The sequence below is a fragment of the Anopheles maculipalpis genome, chromosome X, assembly GCF_943734695.1.
Source record: "Anopheles maculipalpis chromosome X, idAnoMacuDA_375_x, whole genome shotgun sequence".
Taxonomy (NCBI): Eukaryota; Metazoa; Arthropoda; class Insecta; order Diptera; family Culicidae; genus Anopheles; species Anopheles maculipalpis.
In genome coordinates, this window is record NC_064870.1 from 11,626,327 (window position 1) to 11,648,279 (window position 21,953).

The 21,953-nt window shown below is 43.1% G+C and overlaps 3 protein-coding genes across 4 annotated transcripts in view; 2 read left to right on the forward strand and 1 right to left on the reverse strand.

Annotated features, from left to right (window-relative positions):
- The window catches only part of LOC126561877 (uncharacterized), a 179,114-nt gene that overhangs the window by 115,776 nt on the left and 41,385 nt on the right, over positions 1 to 21,953 (reverse strand). The window lies entirely within an intron of this gene.
- LOC126567253 (neuropathy target esterase sws) lies at positions 1,535 to 16,743 on the forward strand. Of its 2 annotated transcripts, XM_050223495.1 has the most exons (15): positions 1,535 to 1,544; positions 7,086 to 7,108; positions 7,229 to 7,326; positions 7,405 to 7,486; positions 7,832 to 8,379; positions 8,458 to 8,664; positions 9,114 to 9,458; positions 9,529 to 9,770; positions 10,186 to 11,185; positions 11,548 to 11,823; positions 11,909 to 12,095; positions 15,087 to 15,203; positions 15,879 to 16,090; positions 16,169 to 16,380; positions 16,464 to 16,743. In XM_050223495.1, exons 3-15 carry the CDS (start codon positions 7,234 to 7,236, stop codon positions 16,741 to 16,743), a joined length of 3,801 nt encoding a protein of 1,266 aa, XP_050079452.1. In that variant the 5' UTR covers positions 1,535 to 1,544; positions 7,086 to 7,108; positions 7,229 to 7,233. The 2 variants fall into 2 exon arrangements, with proteins under 2 accessions (XP_050079452.1, XP_050079444.1); XM_050223487.1 differs by lacking the exons at positions 1,535 to 1,544; positions 15,087 to 15,203 and adding an exon at positions 13,570 to 13,686.
- On the forward strand, positions 19,267 to 21,477 carry LOC126556778 (mucin-5AC-like). The gene has a single exon (XM_050212267.1). It carries the CDS (start codon positions 19,282 to 19,284, stop codon positions 21,475 to 21,477), a length of 2,196 nt encoding a protein of 731 aa, XP_050068224.1. The 5' UTR covers positions 19,267 to 19,281.

Below are 21,953 nucleotides of genomic sequence, written 5' to 3' on the forward strand. Positions count from 1 at the left end.
CATATATCTTCGTTAGTATATTTTCGCACGCATGTGTCTTTGTGTGAGTTTTTATTTGAATCTTTTTTCTTTATGTTGGGTTATGTTTTTTTTTCAATTTCATATAAATATTATCTAAGGATTAATACACTCAGGAGCTATCGGAGCAGAGATTTTGGAATGATGGAGTACAGAAAGGGAATTTGAAAAAGCAAAAACCGACATAATACATTCATCACAGCTACATACATACTAGTCGGATAGAATTTTGTGCATATATGCATACGAAAAACAACACGCACACACAAACAAATACATGACTTTTATTTCTAACAATGCCGTTCAAGCGTTCGTTCGTGGATTAAGAACAAGAAATGATAGAATGTCTAGCCTTCTCGATACAAAACAAACATAAACACAACCTAATCTTTATATATTCGCGCCATGAATGTGTAGCAGCTGTTCGTGTGAATGGATCTTGGATGTGTGTGTGTGCGTGTGCGTAATCATTATTTGAATTTTGCTAGTGTTATTGTGCTGCAATTTGCCAATGTGAAGAGAATCATTATAAGAGTTTTTCAATATTACAATTTTTTTTTAGCAGTTACAAAAACATTTATATTATCATCTTTCTCTCAGCACCGTCCAGAAATAAAACGATCAAAGTACACTAGTTTCAGGACATGTGCATGCCAAACCGTTTCCTGTACACGTGCGGAAGCTGTCTGCAACGTTACAGCTGCCTACAGTCAACTCAAGCACCGTAAGACTTGCCCTTCTTGTGGTAGAGAATATATTGTTTAGCATCGTTACAAAGTTTGCTAATTTGGTTAAAACAAAATCAAAAAATACATATATGTTATATTGTTGTTAATAGAAAAAGAGTAGGGTTAAAATGTGTAGCACCAATCGCAACACCACTTCGAACATTTGGATTTTTAAAGAGTTCCCACGTTGATACTGTTGCTTGGGTTACTATCCTATTATTGAAATAGAGTTAAATCCTTGAACCGTTTGTTTTAAACATAAATAGTTACAGACTAACAATACTACCGGTACTGTTACCTGCAAACTAGTGGTTGAATGTACAAAACAATACAAACACAGAAAAAAAACGAACGGAAAAAACAAGAAGATGAAAAAGAAGAAAACAATAGCCCTATAAATCCCCACCATGCCAAGAGCTTTTTTCGTCGTCAAACCACTACTACTTGTATTAGTGTATTGTTATTAGTGAAAACAAAAAAGGAGAAAAGAAAACCAACATGACACCCACACAGACAGTATCTATATGTGCCCGAGGTTACACCGCAAAGAGATTAGAGGATGAGCATATACTACCAATAATAACTACTATCACTACTACCAAAAAACTAACAAACATTTTTTAAACGTTTTAAAGTACCGTCTATTCCTCAAAAAAAAACACACACACACTCACAAAAACAGTGCTTTTAATAAAAGCAAAGAGTAGAAAACACTGCGCCACAAACACACACACACACACACTCACATACACACATACTTACATACATACATACACTAACACACACTGGCGTGGCGTAGTAAATACTACTTCTCAAAAAAGGGGATGGTAGGAAAAAAAAAGGTGCATCGCCGAACAAAGGAAGATGAAGAATTCAGTCAAAAGTTGAACCTCACGTCAATTCTATAACGATAAGATAACACAGCATATCCTTCTGTGCATTAAGTGCAAACAAACAAAAACAAAGCTCTGTGGCGAAACCATTTTATAACGTTTAAAAACAAAAGGAGAAGAAGAAAAAAGCATAAAAAGACAATTGCATTGGTTGACACGAGTATACATGTATTTTACCCCGAAGCAGTAGTGTATGTGAAGGTTAGCGTGTAGAAGCTACATCTGTCAGTGTCATCTGTCAAAATTGTCTGTTCACTTCTGTCTTTTCGGTTATCTTTTCTGCTATGGACACTGTTGCCTACTTCTTCTTCGAGGGTTTTTGGTTTTAGTTTTGCAGTAGTGAAACGGTTTATATCATCCCACCTGAATTGAGCTCGCCATCCTGCTGCATCGGTACGCACGAATACCACCAAAAATACACACACACACACAATGTACTCACATCAATTTTAGATGTTACTAACGTATACACCGCTAGTTTGGTTTCAACAACTGCAAAAAAACAATAACTAAACACAATAATGTTTACCAAGATGCTAGCGTGCGCGATTGCTCCACTGATTAGTGCTACTAAACTACTACTACTGTCACTACAACCGTTACTAATTACTGCTAATTACTACCACTACAATTAGAGGGACCTCTCTCCTTCTCTCTGTGTGATAGTTGTGAAACTTCCAACTGATACCTATACATACTGCATATACCGATAGAAATGCGCGTGCGAAACACAAAATTTTTGCTTTGGCGGGCCCAGACCATATACACCACCTAATCGCGAGCGATCTCTTTTAGGTTAAGGCTTCGTGCTTAGACGAAACCCGAGAGCGTTGGATATACATTATACATTATACATACATATCACTAGTGGCGAACCGTGTGTTTCTTTTGTGCGTACCTTTACGATTTGTGAGCAAAAACTGACATTTAGATGCTAAGTATATCCTGCTGAAGGTCTCCCACTCCGGCTCTCCGTAATGTGCTCCCTAGTTGTTTAGTCTACCCGTTTTGGATTTGTTCTTGGTAGCCGGCAGCCGGACTTGATAAATATTTTATATATACATATATACTATATATTGAGCCTCGTAAATAAAGGAGGGCAGTGATAGGGAGGCTTCAAGTTAGACCAAATATGGGGTGCGACAAACTGTCAAAGTTAGACAAAACAAAAATCTCAAACTTGCACGTGTTTGTAGCACATATTTAAGCAAACAACGGTTTTTGCAGTACCGAACACAACAAGTAGCGGGCAACACATATTTGTACGGCTTTTTCTGTAAAGCTTTACCCAGTGTTCACTGTGCTAGTTGGTGGTATTTGTATCAAGTTTTTTTTTGTTCATCTGCCTTTGTAGCGTTTTGCTGGTGAAGTGAAGCAACAAGTGTCCACAAGTTCAAAAACCGATGTACGGTTTCAAGAGCTGATCTTGAAAAGCACATTTGTTTTTCGGAGCATTTGTTTTGCTGTGCTTCTGTGCACACACTTGTACTTGTTTGTGTTGTTTTCTTGTTCCTATGCACCGTCTCGTAGGCGTTAGGAACTGCTCAATTAAACAATAGCGTTTAGGCACTTTGCTTAGCATGTGGTGGAAACATGGTTGTAATCTTATACGCGGAGGCGCGCTCCACACAATTTTGTTTTTCTCTCTCCTAAGTATAGTACACCTCACTGTAAACGGGAGTGTTAGTGTTTGTTCGCAAGCACTGGCGATCACGTTTGTCACCATGTGAGGTTCTGTGGATGGGCTCTGGGGCGGGCACGTCGAGTTCGTACCTCAATAAAATAAAAATTTAAAAACAAAATGGCGGTACGGCGATGGGCAATTAGCACCATATGGTTCCTGGCGCTAATTGCTCCAGATCGCATCGTTGATGCCTTTGCCCGCATCGTTGATGCCTTTGCCCGCGGGCTATGGATGTTTAAGTTAGAAACGATAGTTTGCACTTGTTTTTTGGAGTGTTGTTGATGTGTAAGGGTTCTACGACAAATGAAAAAAGAAGTAGAAAGCGGTCATAAGTAATTAGGTTCTTTCCTGAAGCAAAAAAAAAAAAAAGAATGAAACCCGATAGGAACATTGATAGGAATTATCACATTTACATGCATATACATATAAATACAAATATATATATACAATTAATGAAACACAGACATTGTGGTAATATGTAATGAAAACTTTACGTTCGTCAATACACCGAAACACACAAACAGATACAAAAACACAACCCTCCCCTCACGATACGTTTTCGTTTTACGATAGGTAAGCTTTAATGTAAGAATCTTATGCTTAGCTTTTTCTTTGAATGTTGAAAACAGCAACGGAGGTATATTTGAGTGGTTTTAGTAGAGCGCTGAGAATTTAAAAAAACAAGGAGAGAAAGAGAGAAGGAGACAAAACAATGGTTAGGAAAATAATAAAATTATTTAAAATAAGAAAAACTAACACCTAAGGTACACGGGATGTAGCAAGATAATCCGAAATGTCTATTTTATATTATATATATATATATAGAAAAAAGAGAGTGACCGAGTGAGACGTGAGGTGAGACAATTTTAACATGGAAGGCATGAAGAAAAGAAAAATACATACACACAACCAAAAACAACCCAGAAAGAGCCACAGAATGCTAAGTGACAACAATCGACACAGAGAACAAATAAATAAAAAAACATATCAACTTTTCCAAACACGATAGCGTTGATCATAAATAGAATATTATGTATTGCAGACATACACAGCCACACACTGGCGAAACCAAAACAAACAAAACAAAGCATGTAAAATAAAGATATTATGGTACAAAATATGTTGAGCTGTGATTTTTTTTTCTAGGTAACATTTTTGATTACATTTGACTGGGCGTCTCCATTGTCCCTCTGAAAAAAAAATTGTACGCCTTTAACTGTTAGTAAACATTTGATTGTAGTTTTTCTGACGCTTGGCACAAATAAAGCTACTTGGGTTAGTTATATTACCAACACTAACTCACATACAGCTTTTTTTGGTGTACTTTTGGAAACAATTGTTAAAAATTTCTTGTCAGGTACTGGGCGCCTCCACCGATTTGTAGTACATCAACCATTTGGATTTTTTGATGACTTCAACTAGAAAAGCTGATTTGTTGACCTAAGACGAATAACGAAGAAAGGTGAAATGTGACCTCCTTATGCTTTCTGTACGGAAGTGTCAACCTCTAGGTGGTCCGGTATTAAAGGCGATAGAGGCGGCGAAGTTAAAATCCCATCCGAACTGCTCGTAGTGAGGAATGACTATTCTGCTATGTGGTATCAATAAGTCTAGTAAGCCATACGTTACCTAGTAGGTAGTAAAAGCTCAAAAATTGGATAGGTGCAAACTCAATCTATGGGCTACAACGGATAACGATGAAGTATGCAGTGCGACGGTTCTTCGTACTTTGATCACACCGAGCTGTTGTGGTGGAGAAGCTGATAACCGGGAACGGACATGACTTCCCTGCTGGCGAGTAGCAGCAGGGAAGCTGGAGCCCGTTGATCATTAACCTAATATCATTTCTCAAGAGGGTCAAAACGAGGTTTTCTTCTTTTTTGGCTTAACGATCTTCTGGTCATGCCGGCTGTCGAATGGCTTACTGGACTTATTAGTACCACGTAGATTGATAGTCAGTCCTCATTAAAGGGTAATGGTTAGATAGAATATTTCCCTACGCATGGTGCTGTGCCGTGAGCGTGTAATACTGGGTCCCTATGAGGATTTCCTCAGTAAATAATCGAAAAGTTCTCATTTCTTCGTGATCGATTCTTCCTTCCTTTCTTCCTTTGGTTGGCACTCGAAATCATCCAATTTCGGCACAAGCACATGTTTTTCGATGAAAAATGTTGATCTTGTTAACAAAATCACAGAGATCACCTGAAAAAAGCATCACATTGGCGACAAAATCAATTTCAACCATCACACGGTGACGTCATACATCCATATCCATTTACTTTCAGATCGCGACTGTCCATTCGCGTGAACAAGCCGACGAAGAGGCAAAGAGGAGACACAAAAATAATTTGCTTCAAACGCTAAGTCCGAGAAGAGGGAGACAGAGCATAAAAAATGAAAGAGAGGTAATGATGAAATGAACCTTATTGTCGCAAGGGTAAGTCCGAGAAGAGGGAGACAGAGCATAAAAAATGAAAGAGAGGTAATGATGAAATGAACCTTATTGTCGCCAGGGTAAGTCCGTGAAGAGGGAGACAGAGCATAAAAAATGAAAGACAGGTAATGATGAAATTAACCTCATTGTCATCAGGGGTTGAATGAGGTTTATGATAGTGTGCGTAGACTTCGGCACAAAAACCAGGCCCATTCGTTTTGGATCCTGGGCTCGGCGCTAACTCCATATATTCCGACTATTTAAATCGATTCCGATGATAAATTAAATCTATTTACAATTTTATTAGACAAACAAAGTGTATCATTTCTACGATGCCACCCTGTACGTATGTAGCGTTATGCACATTTCTATCCGTCTACAGGATCATTTTCTGAAAATATATTTTTCCTACAGCTATTCCTTACACTGCAATGATGATTAAAACTGTTTTATGTTGAAAACAAAGTATATGATTAATTTTGAAAAAATGAAAAAATTGGTTGGATAGATCTCGAGATATCAGCCCTCGAAAATGACCAGTTATTTTGTCTGAGCTCCGGTCGAAGTGGCACTTCCCTCATCTTGGTCGTTCTAGTGCTAGTGTGCAATATTGTACGACGCTGTGTAAAACCATATTTTGTAACCACCTTTCGATGCGTGCTATATTCAACCCGCAGTGCAATTCAGCGCATCAATGCAATGGAACCGGGGCACAATTTCAACCCGACAGTATAAACAGCACCACCCTGTATCTCGAACTCACAATATCGTTTGACAGCTAGCAGCAAAACAAAGACCGCAACGAACAGGGGCAACAGCGATAAAAACACACAGATACAATTTTTGTTTAACCATTGTAGTGATATATGAGCTGTTTTGTTGGATTTTTTGCGATGCAATTTGTGCTTGCTGTGTGATTCTTTAAACCCTTCACGAATGGATTTCACGCACCGCACCGATATGGTTCGTTCAGGCGGCTGTTGTGTAAATATTCGCAGTTAGCTTTGTGTGGTGTCACTTGCTTGACATTGTGCCTCGAGGAACCAGCCATCAAGTGTGTGGTGGTGGTGTGTGTTTTTTAGTTCTTCTCTTGCTCTTTCCGTTTTTGCCATCTACAATCAAGTGTGTGTCAACAACAAGCAGCTCGCATTAATGCGTAAAACTCAGGCCAAGCAGCAAAGTTTGGTGTGATCAGTGCCCGGGCACTTTTGGCTTTTCCTTTGCAATGACATACCCAACGCAACGCCGATTGCAACGGTACTGACGGTGTGTGAGTTCGCGCAAACAAAACGGAAGCATTTGCAACTGTCTTGTCATCTTATCGTGGCGTAGTTTTGGCATCGATACTATGGTAAGAACTATTCTGAGTGGGCGCTATTCTAACCCCAGAATGGTGTCTCCTAAGATTCGGATCACCAATCACTAACAGCGTTTTTGTTCGGTTTTGCTTTACTTTTCACTTCAATTTCAGCAATAATGGACATTGTTGGGTTAGTGAAGAAGTCTTATGCCGATTACGGCACCATGCTAAAGGATTCTTGGTACACCATCAGCACGGAAGACCTCAATGTAAGTAGCTCCCTGGCACAGATAGGTTCCGATACGGTTGCGCTTTTAACTGATTACACCATCGTTCTTCTTTTCCAGCTTTCATGGGCAATCAAACTACTCGTAGCTATCTTTGTCATAGTAGCCACCAGCTACGTATGTCGTAGAAAATATTTAAGAAGTAAGAAACCTCCTTTGATAACTAGTTATGGGTAAATTCTCATTTTTTCCCGGAGTCGGATTATTCCGGCTCCGGACTCCGGAAACATCCGTAGTATCCTTCAGTTGATTCCGCAGTGAACTCCGAAATTAGTATCAGAAATTACTCTGGATTCAACGCCGGATTACTCTAGAGTATTCACTCTTGATTAAAAGCCGGATGAATTCGAAGCTAACTACGGCTTTTCCTCGAGTCGGAGTGGATTCATGAACCCACTCCAGAGTTCCCACCACTACTGACAATGCAGCAATCGCGTTGAAAACTGTACATTACATTTCTTTCGTTTATTTCCTCTATTATTTGCAGAACTGGAAGAAAAGATGCAGCTCCAGAACCAGTACGCATCGCACATGCGATTCCGCAAGCGTGATAAAATGATGTTTTACGGCCGGCGAATGCTACGGAAGGTAAAATCCATATCAGGCCAAGCGTACGGTGGCCAGGGTCGTAAGCGGCGCGCGGTGATGCGCTTTGCGAAGCGGCTGCTGCTACGCAAAGACGTAACACCGACCCAGCTGCTGGTGATAGAGCCGCCGGCCGAATATCTGGAGGTTGCATCCGATGGGAACGATCGTGTACCGCCGGACGCGCTCTATATGCTACAATCAATCCGCATCTTTGGCCACTTTGAGAAACCCGTCTTTTTGAAGCTGTGCAAGCACACGGAAATCATCAATCTAATAGCGGGCGAAAGCTTGATCAAGGTAGGAGATCCGGATGACAGTGTGTTCATCGTGCAGACGGGACAGGTGAACGTGTTTCTCAACAATCCGGACGGGAGCTCCATTACGCTGAAGGTGGTACGGCAAGGTGAATCGGTCACATCACTGTTGAGCTTCATCGATGTGCTGGTGGTAAGTAGTGTTTAATGGAGCAGGTTGAAAATATGGGTCATTGCTTAAAAATTCAAATAAACCTCCTCGCCGTTCCAGGGCAACGCGAGTCAGTACAAAACGGTCACGGCACGTGCAATGGAAAACTCGCAAGTGATCCGACTGCCAATGTTTGCCTTCCAGCAAGTGTTTGGTGAATGTCCCGATTTGCTGGTGCGTGTTATACAGGTAATAATGGTGCGTTTGCAGCGTGTCACTATTACCGCACTGCACAACTATCTTGGGTTGAGTACGGAGTACATACAGGTAAGTGAAACGTTTAAAATTCCTTGACCTAATGCAATCCAATGCATCCAAGTCCTTAACAACAAAACACATGGTTGACTAGGAGAACGAGAACGGGATAACACTCCATTTATCGAGACATAGGGTGCGAAAGTTTATATAACACTTGGATGGCTTGGAGACGACAACAAAGTCAATCGTGGAAGAGAAACTAAAGTGGGTAGAAAATTTTAAGATAATCGGCATAGCACAGGAAATGATCTGAAGGCAATAAGGTACAAATATCGTTGATAAACAAAACAAAAAGCAGGGGATTAAGGATACTTCCTTGAGGTACGCCGGCACCGACAAAGAAAGGTGTAGATAAAGTAATCTTAAAATTAACACAATAACTGCGGCTACAAAGGAGAGAGCAAATCTAGGAAATGGTTCAATAACAAATTCTAATGAAATTTATTTACCCTTACTAGTGTTCGTCCCAGCGGAAAAAGATACCAATTGCACCACAAACCAAGGGCAGTCCCGGACATCGCCGTGTGCCTTCCGATCAGGTGCATCCCGTGCCGCATTCGCTCGTGGGCGACATCAAACCGGACATGTTGGTAGATCTTTCCGAAGGGCAGCATAATGTCGGTCGCCGAACGTCTGCACTGCCGATCGAACCGATCGATCATGCGGTACTAAAAGCGCATGCTGTGGATGGATTTATGCAGGAGCTTGATCTTCCCGATACGCACAAGGCCACAATCGAGGAGAGCATACTGATCAAAGAGGTATCGCCTGGCACTACGCTCGTTCATCAGGGTGTGCTGGATGTAAGTAGTGATTGGGGTTTGAGTTTTTAAAAAGTATCCTTCTTTAACGGTGTGTTTTGTTTGTCTACAGGATGTGATGCTTATTTTTGTTATTGCCGGTGGGCTCACGCTTACCCAGTGCCCACAGACCGGACCGATTGCACAGGATGCCAATAAGGGGGTGGGAGATAAGATGGACAATCATACCGTCACCATTTACCCAGGCGATGTGGTGGGTGGGTTGGCGGTGCTAACAGGTGAATGCAGTCTGTACACGATCCGTGCGAAGCATAACTCTCGTGTAGGCTTACTCAACAAGGATGTCATTTACAAGTATGTATAGCAACATTGTTTTTTTTATTGTGGTAGCGTACTCTTAGCATTACACGAAAATATTTAGTGTAATTTTTATTTTTTTTAATAATTAGTATAGTTTTTTTGCCCAAAAATAGCTAAAAATGTATGCCTTCGAGTCCAAAATTGATTCACTCTGTCAAAAACTGATGCCGTTAGGACAGAAATTTATGAGTGCTGTCAAAAATTATTGACTTAGAGGCAAAATTTAGCTGCAACCACTGTAAAATGGATTGGACATATTTCTATTAGTTACAAGAAATTCTTATCAGATCAAAGTTAACAGATAGTAATACTTTATGAATAAAAAAAAAGTTTTTATTTATAATTAATTATGACGGTCCAGGATAAAAAAAAAAAAAAAAAGTTAACAGATGTATTATTTCCATTACAGAATCATGCGCGAACGTCCAGCGGTAGTACTCGATATAGCAAATAGCGTCGTAAAGCGCCTTTCGCCCTTGGTGCGGCAATGTGACTTTGCGCTCGATTGGAACTTCATCGAATCCGGTCGTGCGGTTTACCGGCAGGAAGAAACAAGCGACTCCACGTACATCGTCCTAAACGGACGTCTCCGTTCGGTAACGACGCATCCAAACGGGAAGAAAGAAATAGTGGGCGAGTACGGCAAGGGTGATCTGATCGGTATCATCGAAATGATCACGGAAACGCCACGTACGACTACGGTGATGGCTGTGCGTGATTCCGAGCTAGCCAAGTTACCGGAAGGCTTGTTTAACGCGATCAAATTCAAGTATCCGATCGTGGTAACACAGCTCATTAGTCTGCTCAGCCACCGTATATTAGGTTCGATGCGTTCGCGCCCGATTGCCACCAGCTCGTTTACGTCCGTGTCGTTCGATACGAACCAGCAGATTCAGCACCGCTACTCAACGGTGGCGATCGTGGCGGTCAGCGATGATGTGCCACTGTCGCCGTTTACGTACGAGCTGTACCATTCGCTCAGCACGATCGGTTCGACGGTCCGGCTAACGTCGGAGATTGTACGGAAAGCGCTCGGTACATCGATTATGGAACCACCGAACGAGTATCGGCTGACGAGCTGGTTGGGGCAGCAGGAAGACCGGCACAACATCACGCTCTACCAGTGTGACAATTCGTTCGGTCCGTGGACCCAACGGTGCCTGCGGCAGGCGGATGTTATACTGATCGTCGGGTTCGGCGACCGGTCACCGGTGATGGGCAAGTTGGAGAAGGAGATCGACCGGTTGGCGATCCGCACGGCAAAGGAGCTGGTGCTGTTGCACCCGGAGGAAGGTAACAGCTGTCCGTCGAACACGATCAGCTGGTTGAATATGCGGGCGTGGGTATCACGCCATCATCACATCCAGTGCCCGAAGCGTATGTTTACGCGCCGCAGTCAGAACAAAATTGTAAGCCAAACTGTAAAACTAGCGTGTTGTGCGTTACGATTTTTTTTAAGGAAGAGTCATTCATATGAATCTTCTTTGAGGAATCGTTCAAATCAAGAATAGTCTTTCTAAAGTGTCGTGAATCTTTTAAGATTCGTGAATTTATAAAGGTGTAAAGAGAACCATGATACATTAATGATTAGCGAATCTTTAAAGACTCATGATACTTCACGAATAGAATTCAGATTCATTCAATCAGCTGAAAGATTTATTCAGATTCTTGATTCTGCATCCAATTCATCCAACACTATGTGAAACCGTAAGAAAAATGGCAATTATAGTTTTTGTTCTTTTTTTTAAATTTCATATGTCTTTCATCGTAGGCTGAGCTGTATGAACGGATCATGAAAAACGAACCGTATATCCATTGTGATTTCTCCCGGCTGGCACGCTGGCTGACCGGTAATTCGGTGGGGCTGGTGCTCGGTGGTGGTGGAGCTCGTGGCGCTGCCCACGTCGGCATGCTGAAGGCGATCCAGGAAGCTGGAATTCCCATTGATATGGTGGGTGGTGTAAGCATCGGTGCGTTCATGGGTGCGCTCTGGTGTATGGAAAAGAATATAACAACCATGACACAAAAAGCTCGCGAATGGTGCACGGTAGGTGGCCGTTGTGCAAACCAAATGTTGCATGTACTGCCCTTTTTCGGTTCAGATAATTAAACATGCTTCCCTCGTTTGCCAGAAAATGACGCAATGGAGCCGACAGCTGCGTGACCTTACGTACCCAATAACGTCCATGTTTTCCGGGCGCCATTTTAATCAAACGATCCACAGTACGTTCGGAGATATATGCATCGAGGACCTGTGGATACCATACTTTACCCTTACCACCGACATCTCCGCCAGCTGTGCCCGCGTGCACACACACGGTAATGTAGTCTATCTTATCATTGTTAATCGTTGTCGTTTTTGATTTTGTTTTCCCGCATTTCCTGCAGCAAAGTGCAGCAATATAGGGACATTATGTTTTGATTTGGAATTTTGTTTTCTAAAGTCATTTGATTTTATTTTTATTTGGAAATGTACCGTTGTTATTTTTTTATTTTTTGTATTGAATTTCAAACAAAACAAAATATCCGTATCTCACGTCATACTTTGTACCCAGTTGTCCCATCATCCGCCCACATGCCAATTTTTCTGTTTTCCGTTTTGGAAACATTCTGCCTTGGGCAAAATGCAATTACCAGCCTTGTTTCTTCCATACTTCCGTATGTCGTTTCGTTCTTTTCTTTATCGTGCGCGCGCTCTTTTCTCTTTGTTTTTCTTTTGCCCTCTGTCTTTTTCTCTCTCTCTCTCTCTCTCTCCTTTTCTCACTCTCTCTCTCACTCTTATCTTTCGGCAAAATGAAGGTTACATTTATATGTCCAACTAGTACCGGTGTTTGATAACGTGCATGCATGCAAAACTGTTCCCTTTTTTCTATAACTACTACTACTATTACTACCTTTTGCGTAGCCTAAACAGCCTAACCCGTCAAACGCTGTGCGAAGATTGGTTTAAACTTATTTTCCACCAAGTTATAAGAAAACGAAATTTTAGTTAGAATCCAACCGAAGCAAAAGATGCTTCGTTGCTCCTTGTACGGAGCTCTTGGACAGATTGTTTTGTTTTTGGTTTCTATGATCAGTCTATAGGTGTTTATGTACTCTCTACCCTATTGCATAAGAAGTAACTGGTTGCCGTGAAGCATTAGTAAAAAAAAATGCTTTCTTACGACTCACCACAAAGTCCCGGTCACACAAACGGAAAGCAAGCGAAGAAGAAAGCTTTGACGACAACAAAGCAACGCTTTTTAACGCTTTTTTGTTGTTGCTTAACGAAAAGCATACTTAATTGCGGTACATGATACAGCTATATGGTGAAGTATGAAGGAAAAAAGGAATAAAAATGTTATTTCTTGTGTGACAATTAAAGGCAAGCGTTTGTGAGGCCGGGTGCTTTCAAAATTGGAAGAAAAACATTATTTGTCGAAATGTGCAATAACTTATTCTAAAACCCTATTGAGATGATTTGTTTATTAAAGCACTATTAAGGTAAATTTGAATTGACAAAAGCCTTAATAGAGGTTATATTGAGGCAATTTTATCAATAAGACAATGTCCCCCCTATCGACAAAATTGACTTCATTACCACTATTAAGGGTTTTGTCTATACGATTTTGCCTTAATAGTGTGTATTAATAGGCAGCTTTTGTCAATAGGACCTGCACCTGATCAGGGTTTTTTTTTTAAATTGAATCGGATCTAACTTCTCTGCGCTATGTGCTAGTGCACCGTCAATTGGCAACGCGGATTGAAACAAAATCAAACTAACTATAATACGCAATAACATAAAAAAACACAGGTTCAACGTGGCGTTATGTGCGTTCCTCGATGTCGCTGAGCGGGTACATGCCACCGTTATGCGATCCAACAGATGGTCACCTACTGCTGGATGGTGGGTACGTCAATAATCTCCCAGGTAATTAAAACTGTTTGTGTGTATGCGTTTCGTTTTCTTTTTCTACAGTAGCTTAATATATATATACATACGTAAATATAAGAAAATCGCGTCGTACTACCGATTCATTATCGGTAGTTTAAGAAAGAAGGATAGTTAGGTTTTTTTTGGAGTCACAACAATTCCATTAACTTCGTCGTACTAGAGCAATGAAAGAGCGTTAGAGCGCGTAAATAAAAATTAAAGCTGCTTATAGTGAAAGGGCAACGAGAATTGAAGAACGCTAGGGTACTACGTAATTTACATTAAGTCATGTACCTCTGACTCGCGTTGTACGTGTTAGTACCTCTACTAACCTTACTGGTTTGTCATGTAGTTAATGAAAAATGGTTTCGCAATCATACAGCAAGTACAAAAGGAAAATCACGTTACGTTTGACAGCACCAGCCATTGGTTGATAAGATGAGATACCGTCCAACCGTGATATGATGGGGGAGGGGAGGGCGGGGGGAGAGTTTAAATACTCACTGAAAGTCCACAGGATACAATATGTAGATGATGATTACATCTTACACCAGCAATATGTGTTTTATCAAAATCTACGCACGGAGCAAATACTAGCTAGGCGTAATAACACTATTAACCTTGCGGAACATTAGCTGTGACAAGTGACGTAAGCAGGATCTACCACCGCCGAGACGAGTCCTTGTCAGTAGCACCAACAGTACCCTTTCGTTATTCCAACACACACACACACATACACATTATGTTCCCCTTCATAATGTATCACCATTATCTTCATGCTGCCTAAAAGAAAAGAGGAGAGGAGTTTTGTCTATCTGTAGTAGACCATAAAACTGATCACACATCGTCATTCTTCCTATCCGTCCCATCTTGTTTTTTGTAGCCATTACGCGCACATTCTTATCTTTCTATCTCTCACTGTATCTTTCTCTCTTTTTTCTATCTGTTTGCCTAGTAGCTTACTGAAAAGCTTGTCAAATAATGCAAAAAAGCGCGCGCGTGAATCCTTTTCTTCCCGTTACGCATACTACTGCTACTACTTTTTTTTTTCGGTACATCAGTTCCTCCCTCTTGGTGCCTCGCACACGTTCTGTGTATGTTTCTTCATCACATAATCCCAATTCTCCTCAAAATTCTATACCGCCTCACCTACTCCCCGTCCTCTTCTCCCCCCCCCCCCTCTCGCTCTTGCCTCGATCCCTCTGATTGTGCTTCGTGTTTGAAGTTTTTGGCGCCATTGTAGTCTGATCGGAGTATCTGCCGCTACTACTACTTACCTACTGCTGCTGCTGCCGTATGCTACTGTTGTGCTATTTGTTTTCTCTTTCTTTATTGTTTCCTTTTCTTTTTGTTTTTGTTTTGCTAAACGTTTGTTGTGTCATTATTACCAATATCAGGAGATCTGTGGCGTTATGTACGTGCCAGTATGTCTGTAGCCGGTATATTTCCTCCTATCTGTGATACACGAGATGGCCATCTGCTGTTAGATGGTTGCTATACTAATAATGTGCCAGGTAAATTGAAGCTCGTTTCATTCTTTAGTTTATGTTTTACATTCGTTTAGCTATCCTTAACTACTTCTTGTTACAAATTGCTGACCAATTTCAACACTGCGCGTTCCTTTCTGCGCTTGCGGTTTGCTTGCGAAACCATTCGACTTCGACCACAAATCAACCACAGACATCTACAAAATGAGCCTATCACTCACAAGACTGGTAGAACGGAAACGGTTCTACGCGCTAGCTTCTTGCCGTACCGTACCACCTTTAACTCTACCAGTGTGTAACCTGTTGATAGACAAGTAGATCTGGGTTGTATTGCTAAACTGACCAAGTAAAGTGCGCATTGTCGTCCTTGTGAGATATGACTTAGTACTGTAAGGAATAGTCTGTAAGATGGTAGAAATCAGATGAATAGCACTTACAAGAATCAACCTAGCGATAGCCATCAGACTAGGTTATTGCAACAGAATCATCCAGACACCCCTGAGAAGAGTACTTCGGAGTTAACGCACAAGACACGATGTCTGACAGGTTAGCGATAAGGATAACCATAACAAGCCGAGTCAGAATTAACGTAGAGTACTACCTGATTTTCGTTTCCGTTTTCTTCGCCATAATTTTGGAGCTTTTCACCCTTCGGTCCTTCCTCCTCTCTCTCTCTCTCTATTTCTCTTTCCCCTCGTACAGCCGATGTAATGCGTGCGCAAGGTGCAGCACACATCATAGCGATAGATGTCGGATCGCAGGATGATACAGATCTGACAGACTACGGCGATGACCTGTCCGGTTGGTGGTTGCTGTACAAGCGCTGGAATCCGTTCACCTCACCGGTGAAAGTACCGAATCTGCCCGACATACAATCACGCCTTGCATACGTATCGTGCGTGCGTCAGCTGGAGGTATGGGACCGGTTAACGATGTAGAGACTTTGTACAATCATGACAGTACCTAACCACTGTTTCTATTTTGCACCGTAGGAGGTTAAAAAGAGCGACTACTGTGAATACATTCGACCACCGATCGACAAGTATAAGACGCTTGCGTTCGGTAGCTTCGACGAGATTAAAAACGTTGGCTACGAGCATGGCAAAGCGTATTTCCAGAGCATGGCGGAAAATGGTCGACTGACGCGCTTCAACCAATGGTCCGTACATCCGATACCGAAGAAGGCCACCCATTCGTTGAACGAGTACGTACCGTTTTGCAACTGGCAATGTTGGAACGCCGTGCAGTGTGTACGACACTCTATTATCACGTTCTCTATCACCGCAGGTACTCTTTCGTCGATCTAGCGCAAATCGTTTGCAAGGTACCGGAAACGTATCCGGAGCGAGGGTACTCATCGAGCGAGGACGATTACTACGACGGTTACGCGTCGGAACCGTCGAGCATGCCGCTCAAGAAGGGATACAATATGCCGCTGATGCGTTCGGCTGGCTCGCTGTCCCTGTCCGATAACGATATGGATTCGGACGAGCTGGAAATACCGAGACCTTTCAGACCACTGTCCGCCAATCGAAACGCCGCAGCTGTAGGCGATAGAAAGGATTAGGTTGGCGTACTTTTTTTTTGTGTGTTTATTTCTTTTCCCTCTTGCGATGTTTTTTACCATGAAATTTGAAATTTTGAAATTATTTTCTAGCAATAGTGCTATAACTATGTTTTTTTTTTCTACACAAGCATGCAGATACACCTGCGCACACACACACACACATTGACTGTCAATCTAGCGAGACAGAGAATAGGCGATCAGAATATATTAGTGAATGCAGCAAGCTTGAAACAGCAGAAGAAGCAAGAACTCAGCGGAAAACGCTTACAATTATCAAAGTAAAGAAGAATCATCGCATCGTTCACAGGCTTTATATACGGATATAATTTTGCAAGTTCAATTGCACGTAGGTTAACCAGAAATCGAATCGTTACTTCATTACGAACTGCTAGTGCATTGAGTTAGATTTGTTTTTTTCTTTAACCGATCCCTTCCCAAAGATAGAGTAAACAAAGGCCGTGAGCGATTTTTTTTTCTCAGTTCAATAAACTTTACTCTATTTTAAACAGATTATCGCTATGGTGTGTGTGTTGGTGATTAATGTTTGAAGAGGTTTTGGACCTCCAAGGGCCACTTTCACATCTGTGGATAATAGGAAAATGGGGTAGTGAGAATAGAAAGAAGGAGAGTTTGTTTGAGGGGGATAGTTTGAGACGTTCAGGTATCTCGCACCTTTTTATCTAGGATTATCGCTAAAAGTGTGTTGGTGATTTTTTGGTAATAATTACTCGTGACTGTGCCCTTCCAGGGCACTCCTGCTATGTGGGTGAGATCTCTTGGAAGAAGCATCTTAAATGTGAGGCTTCTTAAACTTGACCCGTCGAAGAGAATTCTTAAAGGAGATCCCTTCCCATGCTCTCCCCGTTATCCAACGGGATTCTATCAGTTTTTCGTATGGTGAGTTTACCATAATTTTACAACGTTTAAAAGCAACTGGTTTGGGGCTTATCAGGGAATCATCTGTTTGGAGGACAAAATAGAAATGCTGTCAACCCCGTGAATGAATCTACGTTTATCATGCGCTTCAACGAGCCTGTAGAGATAGAAGGGAGACCCGAATTTATTTTCTTCGTATGTTTATGATTTTGCGAGATTCCTAAAGTCTACGCAACCTGATAAGCTCACTTCTGTGTTTTTTTTGCAGCGTCTGCTATACAGCTACGATACTGTATGTACTCCCCCCCCTCCATCTTCTATCTGTCTATCATTCAACGAGATAGAAAATCCTTTATAGCACAAGGACATTATAGGATCAGATAGTACGCACCCACAACCTAACCCACATCGGCTCACACCGGGCCCGTTTCCGCATTCAATTCGATTGATATTGTTGAATTCCGCTGTCCGTCCTCGTGTCACGTGTGTGTGTTTCGTCACCGGGTTGTACTGATGACGAAAGGTGCCGTGCACATTTGCACTGTTTGCAGTGCGATTTACTCAAACCGACAACAACACGCTAAGCCATTACTGCTAAACAGTCATCATCGACAGGCGCTAAGCTGGGCTGTTTACTGTCACGCCACACGTGGAGTGCGATGCTGTTGTTGTGCCAACAGTTGCCAATGGCCAATCTTGGGGGATGGGACGTACCTTAAGCGTTTTGCGGGAGGCGGTTCTCCGAATAGATGGCCGCCGTCGTCACCATTTGCCCGGATTGGGAAGAAACTTTATATTTTATTAGTTTTTGCTTACCACTTATCGTCGGACGATAAAACAGACAATCTTATTTGCTTCCACCTTTTTGCCAATAAGCTGATAAGTTGCTTATTAACTGCCCGTGAAGTCGCGCGAATACCGCCCGCTGGCCGTTGGTGTCATCGTTGTTATTAGCAGCTGATAATCCTACATCTGCAACAGGGACTACTAGACTACTTCTCGCGGAGGGGTGGAATGGCAACATGACAAAGGGGGTTTTCTGGCATGCCAGGCTCACCATCACCAGCCTCAACTACCAGGTTCCAGAGAGAGAGAGAGAGAGAGAAAAGGAAGACAAAAAAAAAAGATTAACGTTGACGGCGCAGTCCAGGTCGTTTCCTGTGGCTGGGTGTGGGTGGGCACGCCTCCATCCATACACAATCTTTTGCCAGGCTTATGTCGTCCGGGTGATGAGGGTGTTTTCGTCGACCCAATGCCTGCCACGGAAGGCTTTATCGTTGTTGCTAATTTCGCAGGAAAGAGTCATTTTATTGCTTGTTTATCAGCACCACAGCAATACACCGGGGCAGGTCTCGTCAAATGATGCGCACACACAAGAGCACTGCTGGATAATTTGGAGAACTCGGGTGGGCCTCTTCTCCATTCTCACCAACACAGGCATTGGTGGTTTTTCTCGAATTCTTCTAGCGTTTTTTTTTATGGCACCGAGAGTGATAAACGGTTGATATATGTCCTATAAAAACTACATCCGATATGTACATCCGAATTCAGTATACCGTCAACCAAGAAACCATACAGTGCAGAGTGGGTACTATCTAAGAGTTGTCCCGGAGTGCGAAGAAATCTAGAGCTGCGTAGATTGCTGAAAAGGATTAGAAAACGATGCGTCAAACGTTGATGCAGTGTATGTTTGGTGCTGTTGCGCCGTTGTCGCTGTTGCTGTTGCTGCAGACACTACCGTCGGTGTGCAGTTTGGAGGTAGTTTCGACGCCCAACAGCTTGTCGCGCCCTTACAGTGCCGTACAGTGTGCGAAGGAAGGTACCATTCCGGACGATGAGTCGGACACGTGCGCTACGTACTACCTGTGTGCAGTGAACTCGGATAATGTGCTGTCACCGGTGTTGGTCCAGTGTCCCGGCTCGACCGTGTTCTCGCGTGAGCTTCACCAGTGCGTAGATGCATCAGCGTACTCGTGCCGTCGGGCCCGAGTTCGGCGGGAGGCAGGATTTCAGTGTACGGCACAGGGCCGATACCCGAACGTGGCGTCAACCGACTGTAAATCGTACTACCTGTGCACGAAGAACACGGACGGTACACTAATAGCGGCACTGGTGAACTGTCCATCGTCGACCATCTTTTCCGCGGATAAGCAGTCGTGCGTTCAGTCACCGCCCAACATCTGCCCGTACGCACCGATAACTACGACGGCCCTGCCACAATCAAGCACAACGCTCAGCGCACCATCCGGGCCGTTCGTGTGTCCTAGCGAGGGACGGTTTGTAAATGAACAGTCGGGTGACTGCACAACCTACTATCTGTGCACCACGATCAATGATCAGCTAGTGCCGAGGCTTACTGCGTGCGGATCGTCGCTAATATTCTCACCGATCGAGAGCAAGTGCGTATCGATGGATGGGTACAGCTGCCCAAAGCTAACAGCAGCACCTCCGGTGGAAGTTACGTCCGATATCCCGCTAACGCCACCAGTTGGTGGTGGAACAACAGCAACTACTGCTGCAACTACCAGTAGTGAAGTGACCAGTGACATACCACTTACTACACCGAGCTCTGCCAGTAGCCCTGCGATAGAGATTACAACGCCAACGGTTGCAACAACCACAACGCCAACAGTTGTGACGACAGAGCCACCAACACCTACCTCCACCATGTTGACTAGTCCTAGCGAAGCTACGACATCGGCACCGGCCGAAACAACAACTTCATCTGAAGAATCCACAACGGTTTCGGTAGATATTACCGAGAGCACTACAGATGGGAATGTAGAAACCACTGCCGATACACCAACATTGACGACTGCTTCTGATGTTTCTACCACGAGTTCGGTAGAAATTACCGTGAGCACTACTGACGCAACTACAGCCGAAATATCAACCACTACCCTCCAAACGACTACAACTACCACAGCAACCGAAGCATCAACCACTATCAACACAGAAGTAACGACTGTCAGCTCTTCCACGGAAGAAGGACCAACAACGGAAGCTACTACCAGTGGTGTGGATCAAACTGACGAATCTACCACAGACTCGCTACCCTTAACGACCAACTCAGCTGGTTCGGAAGTTAGTAGCACCACGCCGGAACCGATCCTTACCACACCGAGCGGTGTGTTCGCATGTTCCGCCGAGGGTCGCTATCCCGATCCGAACGGTTCCAACTGTGAGTCGTACATACTGTGCATCCGGAACAGTCTCGGTACGCTGACGCCGATTCAATTCTTCTGCCCACCGACCACCATTTTCTCCCTCACTGTTCGTTTGTGTGTTCCGGCCAGCACGCAGAGATGTGGATCCGGAGAGATCGCCACTACTACCACCACCTTATCGCCAACAACCACCACCGTAACGCCGGTTATCACAACGCCCATACCGTTCGCGTGTCAAGACACGGGCCGTTATCCCAATCCGGGCTCGATCTACTGTAAATCTTACTATCTCTGTCTGTACGACGGCAATCTCAATCTGATCGCTGTGGAGCTAAGCTGCCCGTCGGGTTCAATCTTTGCTGATGACGTGTACCGATGCGTACCGGAAGGCGATTATAAGTGCGTGCTGGGTAGTGCAACGACGACACCCGCAACCACCACTACGACGGTTGCTACAACGACTACCACTACCGCGCCGACCACCACCACCACCATCGGTATGGCCGGTGGGTGTACGAGCGCCGGCAAGTTCCCCTCGGACAAGACGAATGATTGCTCATTGTACCAGTTCTGTGTACAGCTACCGTCCGGGGAGCTGGTAGAATTTATCTTCAAATGTCCGGGAAGCACCATGTTCGACGAGGTGAAGAAAACGTGCTCGGATCAGGTGGTATGCGCGCGTGGAATCTAACGAACGCATTAGGGCACAGAATCCCAATCGCTCACGAGCACTGCTTAGGCAACATAGTAGGTTAGGTATGTTAGAATAAAGCTGCTGTATAATGCATTTTTGTTTAATGGCAAACAGATTCGAATATATTCCGAACTGCGCTAGTTAGTGTACCCGTCCGATTAACTATCAAATAAATAAATTATGAGTTGTGAAATACGAGATGTTCACTTTATTCCAATTGCTTTTAAAAAACAAAACATTGTCCACCGAATGTTCTGGGATGATGGATTGGAAGATGACATTCCTCGACCGTTCGTTGACGGTTTAAAGTTCCGTTTGCAGCTAACCAAGATCAGAACCGTCTAGGGACACATTGATATTGTTGAGGTATGAAATGAAATTTTGCTCGAATGCTACATTGCGTAGTATAAAGCACTGTACATGCTACCTTGGTGTTGATAGTCCTTAAAATTATAGTCTATGTAGGTCGTTGC